The sequence below is a fragment of the Carcharodon carcharias genome, chromosome 17, assembly GCF_017639515.1.
Source record: "Carcharodon carcharias isolate sCarCar2 chromosome 17, sCarCar2.pri, whole genome shotgun sequence".
NCBI classification, from domain to species: Eukaryota; Metazoa; Chordata; class Chondrichthyes; order Lamniformes; family Lamnidae; genus Carcharodon; species Carcharodon carcharias.
This window is the reverse complement of record NC_054483.1, coordinates 27,144,715-27,151,886: the sequence shown is the minus strand read 5'-3', so window position 1 is coordinate 27,151,886 and position 7,172 is coordinate 27,144,715. Positions and strand designations below refer to the sequence as shown.

General features: G+C 52.7%; 1 protein-coding gene across 1 annotated transcript; it reads right to left on the bottom strand.

Moving 5' to 3' along the window:
* Window positions 1-2,144: 2,144 nt before the first annotated feature.
* Window positions 2,145-3,382, bottom strand: LOC121289896 (beta-2 adrenergic receptor-like). The gene has a single exon (XM_041209848.1). It carries the CDS (start codon window positions 3,380-3,382, stop codon window positions 2,159-2,161), a length of 1,224 nt encoding a protein of 407 aa, XP_041065782.1. The 3' UTR covers window positions 2,145-2,158.
* Window positions 3,383-7,172: the final 3,790 nt, after the last annotated feature.

The following is a 7,172-nucleotide window of genomic DNA, read 5'->3' as shown; positions in this document are numbered from 1 at the left end:
TGGAGCAGGCTGGAAGGGCTGATCGACCTACTCCTGCTCCCATTTTTCTCTGTTTCTATGAATCAGGTATTTCCCTTCTTCAGAAGCAAAGAAGGAAGATGATTCCTGAAACATCAACTTGTGCCCAAGGCATTCTTTCTGACTGCTGGAGGATGGTGGAGAATTCCATTCTTGGAATCTATGGCATTCATTCACCAGGAAGATCACCTGATGCAACGAGTTTGAGTTGAGGGAAGTTTGAGCAAGTTCCTGCTTTTTCAGTGCACCAGGGAAGTGAGGCCTGAATCAGACAGAGGCTCAGAAAGTTGGGAAAAGTTTCCATACAATAGATCGGGAAAGGTTCTTTGCCTTAACAAAAACAAAAATGGAAATACCTGGAAAAACTCAGCAGGTCTGGCAGCATCGGTGGAGAAGAGCACAGCCGACGTTTTGAGTCCTCATGACCCTTCAGGGTTCTTTGCCTTGCCTAGCAAGCTGCTAACTGGGAGATAGAGACTCCCAGATATCCCTTGAAAAATGAAGGGGGAGAGTTATAAAAAATGTTTTGCTGCAGGAGATAATTAGAATTTGGAATGCTTTTCCACAGGTGACTATTCAGACAGAGAGAGTCACATTATTGAAAAGCAAAAGTATTTACAAGAAAAAATGTACAGGGGATGGGCAGTGGGTGGGGAACTCCACTTGATGAACTGGAAGTGGCATTAGCGCATTTCCAGTGGAATCTTTCTGTGCAGTAAGTTTTCTGATTCTCTGATCTCTGCCCTTACCCTATCCCTACAAATCCAACCCCAAATCCGCTCGGGTTAATCCTGTCTGTGCCACTCCTTTCGCCGCCAAGGCAAACCAAGTCCAATAAATCCCATCAATTCTCTCTCTCGATTCTGAAACAGAAATGCTGCTAGTCATTCAAAATTCCAGAAACACCATCACTCCTCACCTCCCGCCCGCCCATCCCCCAAAAAACAGGAAGTATATAAAATAAATTTCAGAGGCAAATAGGGGAGATACAACAGGAGGGCTATTGTAAAAATAGCTTTAATGATGTGAACTGCAGATGTAACATTATTGTAAAAAAATAACTTAAAATTACATGAATATCATAGCATTTGTAAAATGTATTTTCACTTGCAAATTCCATTTTTATATATATATATAAGATATATATATATATATGACTAGAAAACTGTTATTCTAGAGTTCCTCTCTTGTTCAACAGTTAACACTTCATCAATGGCAAATTCATACGAAACAAATCAGACATCATTAAGTTTCTGGCAAGAACCATCATTCCTGTTTTTATTACAATTTATTTCATCATAGATTCATGCACCATGATCCCTGCCTCTCTCAAATCCACAAGTCCCAAACATTCCTTCAATGCCCCTCCCCCTCCCCACCCCCATCACAACTGCCCTCTCACCGAATTATTTCGACTTGGGGACAGGGCCGCTTTCTCAATGCACTCAAACTTATCAGCTAAACGAACCCCTGAAGGCAGCAGGATTGCTGCTGGTGGGCAGGATCTAACAGTTGTTGGGGTGGGGGTGGAATTTAAAGAAAAGCACTGAAGATGTTTCTGGTTGTGCTGTGAGGAGGATGTGAAAGGATTGAGCAGGACTCTGAAGTGACGCCAGTCTCACCACAGTTCAGGGCCAAGGCACTTGTGCTCCCGACAAATGCTGGGCTCCTCATGGCCTCCTGGAGGCACTTGCTCTCTCCATTCATACCCTTTCAAGACACATTGTCCACAACACGGTGTAGTGTGCAGTCAAAATCCTTTCACTCAGCTCCCAGGAACTCGCCCGTCCTCCCTCCCTTCCTTGGCTGGGTTGGGGAGATGTTTGGATCATTGGAAATTTGAAACTGTCGCCCATTCCTACAACTTGTAAAGGACCAAGAGCAGCTCCTGACACGGGGACACCCGGAGAACACAGCTCGCTGGCAAAGTGGGACGAGACAAAGAGCTGACCTCGCCTGCTTTGGAGAGAGAAGGTGGTCAAGTTGTTGCTTGGTGACTTTGCCGTGAGGTGCTGCTGAGGCTTTGAGGGCAGGTTGGCTGCATTTTCACTCCCCTCCCCCCACCCGGCCCTCCCCACCACACCCCCCCCTTCCCCCTCCCCCACCTGCCTCCTTCCCCAGCCCTGGGTTCCTGCCTCACTCAGATCATTGACTCGAGGCTCTGTGGGGCAGTGCCATTGGCATGGCGCCAGCTTTCACTGGTCCGGTGGCTCTGGGTGCTGCCACCCCCGCTGTGGTTGGGAGTATGAGCTGCCTCCTGGGCCCCCAAAGCTGGCCGGGGGGCAAGGGGCAGGCCGAAGCTACATGAGCACCAGCTTGTCCTGGGGACATCCTTTTGGAGTCGGGGCTGCTTGCTCTGTCGGTGGAAACACAGGAGATCTTTGAAGGCTTTCCTGAAGTCAGAACTCCGACAGTAGATGAAAGGGTTAAAGCCAGAGTTGACATAGCCCAGCCAGTTACAGAACAGGAAGAAGACTCTGGGCACCCAGTTGCCAGACACTGCCTGCACTATATTTACCAGGAAAAAGGGCAGCCAGCAGAGAGTGAAGGTTCCCATGATGATCCCGAGCGTCTTCAGAGCTTTGTGATCTTTGAGGGCCAACAGTTTGGAAGGTCTCCTCCTGTTGGCCTTGTTCACTGGCTGGGGCTGGGGCTGCTGCTGGGGCTTTCCGGGAAACCTCTGCTTGTTCCTCTCCATCTTCTCCATCTGTTTCTTGGCCTCGCTGAACACTTTGGAATACAGGAGGATCATGATGACCAGCGGGATGTAGAAGGAGATCGTCGAAGAGAAGATGGCATATGGCCAGTTGGTCACAAAGTCACAGCAAGTGGGCTCCCGGTAACATCGCTGAGCCTCAGCGTCCGAAGCTTCCCACCAGTGGTTCATGATGGGCAGGAATGAGATTAGAGCGGAGATAGACCAGACCAGGCACACAATGGCCCTGGCACGGGCTTTGGTCAGTAAGCTCTGGTACCTGAGGGGAGATGTGATGGCGATGTATCTGTCTATAGCAATCACACACAGAGTTTCAATACTGGCAGTCACACACAGCACATCGACTGAGGTCCAGAACTCACAGAATGGAGAGTCCAACAGCCACTTGTTGGTGAGCACGATGGACGCCCCGAGAGGAACAACGAAGACGCCCATAATGAGGTCAGCACAGGCCAGCGAGGTGATGAACACATTGGTCAGGGTCTGCAAGCGGGGCTTCTTCGCAATCGCCAGGATGACCAGCAAGTTCCCGACGACGATGATGAGGATAATCAGGGTGAAGATCGCTGCCAGAGCCCATTGCTGAGACCAGGTCAGTTCCGGGGTCTCTGGAAACGCTGTGCTGTTCACAGCCTCTGATCTGTTCATCCTGAGTGTCCCAGGCCCCTATCCCCAGGAGGCTGACTGTCAGCTGAGATCATCTTCCTGCAGCTCTGGCCCCCCTCTCCCCCCCTCTCCCTCTCTCCGTCTCTCTCCCTCTCTCTCTCTCTCTCTCTGTCTCCAGCTTTAAAAGCAGGGCTTTTATAAATATCCCGACGTCACCAACCCGCCAACAAATCCCACTGGTCTCTCCTTCCCCTCCAGCCCTTTAACACTTGCACACTCCGCCTGTTCCCCCTCTTGCGCTTGACTCCTGCCTCTCCGGCTCAGACTAACTTTTCAACCAGATTGAGTCATCCGAGAGATCGCAAGTTAGGCGACAAGTCCCTGGGGTAGATTCCCTCTGTCTTTGGAGAGTTTCCGTGTGTCTATCCTGTGTCACGGGCAGTTTGTCTAGTTGTGTATGTGTATGTCTCTGCCTCTGTGTGTGTGTGTTTTAGGGTGTTTTAGGGGGAGTCTCTGACAGCGAGTCCGTATGTCTGTTTTGGGGTGATTTTGCGTGTCTCTCTGAACCTGTCAGTGTGTTTCTATGTTCGTGCATTTGTTTGTGTGAGTGGAACTAGATGTGGGTCTGTGTGGGTCTGTGTGTGTGTGTGTGTGTGTCTCTCTCTGACTGCCTGTGTGCGCGCCGATCTGTTTGTGAGAGTGGAATTATCTGTGTTGGTGAGTCTACATCAGTGTCTCTCTCTGCCTGTGTGTGTGTGTCTGTATCTCCCTGCCTCTGACTCTGTACTTATGCGTGCTGTGTTTGTGTCGGTATTTGTGTGTCTGTATTTCCCTGCCTCTATGCTTGTCTATATTTGTATGTGTGTATCTGTGTGGACGTGGAACTGTCTGTATGTGTGTGTTTCTGTATGGTTCCTCTCAGGTATATTAAACCGTCATGTTTAATAGAGAATAACATTCCATTGAATCGGAGAGGAACAGGAGTGGGCCATTCAGCCCATCATTGTCCATTCCTGCCAAGAGCTCTAACGTAAAGATAATTAAACATGAACAAAAGCGCAGGATGCCATAAACTCATTATTTAGATCCCAGTCATGGGAAAACCATAGTGAGAAAGAGACAGAATGGGGAGGGGGTTCTGAAGGCAGAGCCTCGATCTTCAACTGCAACATTTGCACAGGAGACTCAGATCAAACAGTGAAAACTGGCTTTCAACCTATTCTTCAAAACGATATTCCAGCAAAACCCTGCGGAGGCGAGAAACCTCCCATTAAAACATCAAATAGGCAGCAGGTCAGGCAGCACCTGTCCAGGCAGAGAGAGAGAGAGAGAGAAAGCCCAGGCCAGTGAGGTTCCCTCCCTTTGGAAACCTGGGATAGTGGGGGCAGCATTCAGCCCATCCCTCCTGGGGCACGACTCCCCGTGTCAGCGAGCTATTTAAATGGAAGCAGAAACAGTTAAACTGGGAATATTTAAAATTGGGAGCTGATGTCTGGATTCTGTAAAGCAAGCTGTGATGTGACACTGAATATTCAGTTGTTGCTTTGGAGTGGTCTCTCACCTTGGCAAGTCTGTCGGATTGACTTGGCGAGACAGAGCGCAGCCTGGCTTTTCAGCTTGGGGTAGAATTGTTTTGTTGACAGGGGTATTTCCTGGGGGGAAGGGTGGAGGGAGGGTTGAAATTTGCTGAAGGGACAGGAGGGAATGAAGCAGGAACCTTGTTGCTTCTGGCTCCAGCAGTCGACTGTCCCCAATTCCTGACAGCTCCCAGGGCAGAGAAGTAGAGGCGGCAGACACACCGGCAACCCCAGGTAACTCTTGTCCGACAGGCAAGGCTTTAAAAAAAAGGGGCAACAAATCCAGGAGGGCGCGGGGGGTGGTGAGGGGCAAAGAGTTGCATTTCTAAAGCCGCCTGTCACCACCTCGAGATGTCACGAATCCCTTTGCAGTCACTGGAGTCCTGCCTGAAGTTGTCATTGTTAGAGAACGCGACGGCTCCGTTTGCACACAGGAAGCTCACACACACACACACAGCCATGTGATAAGTGGGCCAGCTCAGGTTTGGTGCTGAGTCCGAGGAGCCGTTGTCCCGAGAAAACAAAAAGCTCCCGCCACGACTGAAGAGTTTGCAGTTGGACTGTGCTGTGCTGTGCATCCACATGGGGCTGGATTCCTTGGCCTGCCCCCCTCTCTGTGTGTGTGTGTGTGTCTGTGAGTGCAGGTTCGGTGTGAGTTGTGTACCTTGTTTCACACCTTCCCCGGGAATGGCCATGCAGTGTGTGTGTGTGTAACCCGCGGCTGGTGAACACACACACACACACACACAGCCCCGGGTTGACTTAGTGCTTTGAAGATCCAGCAGCTGTTTACAGTCACTCAGTGTGTTGGAACAGTTCTCTTGCCTGCTCCAGCCCTCATTCACTGTGCAGCTCGGTCCCAGCCGCCCAGCGGGGCTGACAGTCCGCCAGCAGCAGCAGCATTTCCCGGGCAGCGGGAATAGTTGCGGTTCTGTTTCTGCTGCGGGGAGGTGGGGGGGGGGGGGCAATCCGAAACTCTGCTGGAGGACCTGGGACCACCCTCCCCCTCTTCCCCATCTCTCTCCCTCCCTCTCTCTCCCACCCTCCTTCCCTCTCCCCCTCTCCCTCCCTCTCTCTCCCTGTCTCTCTCCCACCCTCCTTACCTCTCCCCTCTCCCTCTCTCCCTCTTCCTCCATCTCTCCCCCCTCTCCATCTCCTTCCATCTCTCCCTCTCTATCCCTCCCTCCCTCTCCCCCTCACTCTCTCTCCCTCCCTCCCTCTCTCCCCCTCTCTCCCTCCCTCTTTCCCCCACCCTCCCTCCTTCTCCCTCTCTCCCTTTTCCTTCCTCTCTCTCCCTCCCTCTCTCCCTCTCTTTCCCCACCCTCCTTCCCTCTACCCCTCTTCCTCCCTCTCCCTCTCTCCCTCTCCCTCCCCCTCTCTCCTTCCTTCTCCCTCTCTCTCCCCCCTCTCCCCCTCCCTTCCTCTCTCTTCTCTCTTTCCCTTCTTCTCTCCCTCTCCCTACCTCTCCCCCTCACTCTCCCTTCCTCCCTCCCTCTCTCCCTCTCTCTTCCCCACCCTCCTTACCTCTCCCCTTCTCCCTCCCTCTCCCTCTTCCTCCATCTTTCCCCTCTCTCCAACACCTTCCCTCTCTCGCTCTCTCTCCCTCCCTCTCCCCCTCGCTCTCCCTTCCTCTCTCCCTCTCCTCCTCTCCCTCCCTCTCTCCCTCCCTCCATATCCCCCTCTCCCTTCCTCTCTCTCTCTCCCTCCCTTTCCCCCTTGCTCTCCCTTCCTCCCTCCCTCTCTCCCTCTCTCTCTTCCCCCACCCTCCTTCCCTCTCCCCCTCTCCCTTCCTCTCTCCCTCTCCTCCTCTCCCTCCCTGTCCCCCTCCCTCCGTATCCCCCTCTCCCTTCCTCTCTCTCTCTCCCTCTCTTTCCCCCTTGCTCTCCCTTCCTCCCTCCCACTCTCCCTCTCTCTCTCCCCCACCCTCCTTGCCTCTCCCCCTTTCCCCTTCTCCCTCTCTCCCTCTTCCTCCATATCTCCCCCCTCCCTCTCCCTCCCTCTCTCCCTCTCTTTCCCCCACCCTCCTTCCCTCTCCCCCTCTCCCTCCCCCTCTCTCCCTTCTCTCCCCCTCCCTCTCTCTCCCTCTCTCTCCCTTTCTTTCCCCCACCCTCCTTCCCTCTACCCCTCTCCCTTCCTCTCTCCCTCTCCTCCTCTCCCTCCCTCTCCCCTCCCTCCGTATCCCCCTCTCCCATCCTCTCTCTCTCTCCCTCCCTTTCCCCCTTGCTCTCCCTTCCTCCCTCCCACTCTCCCTCTCA

Bases quoted from the DNA above. Each gene is read 5' to 3' on its own strand.
- LOC121289896 (XM_041209848.1), bottom strand. From the start codon at position 3,382: ATGAACAGATCAGAGGCTGTGAACAGCACAGCGTTTCCAGAGACCCCG.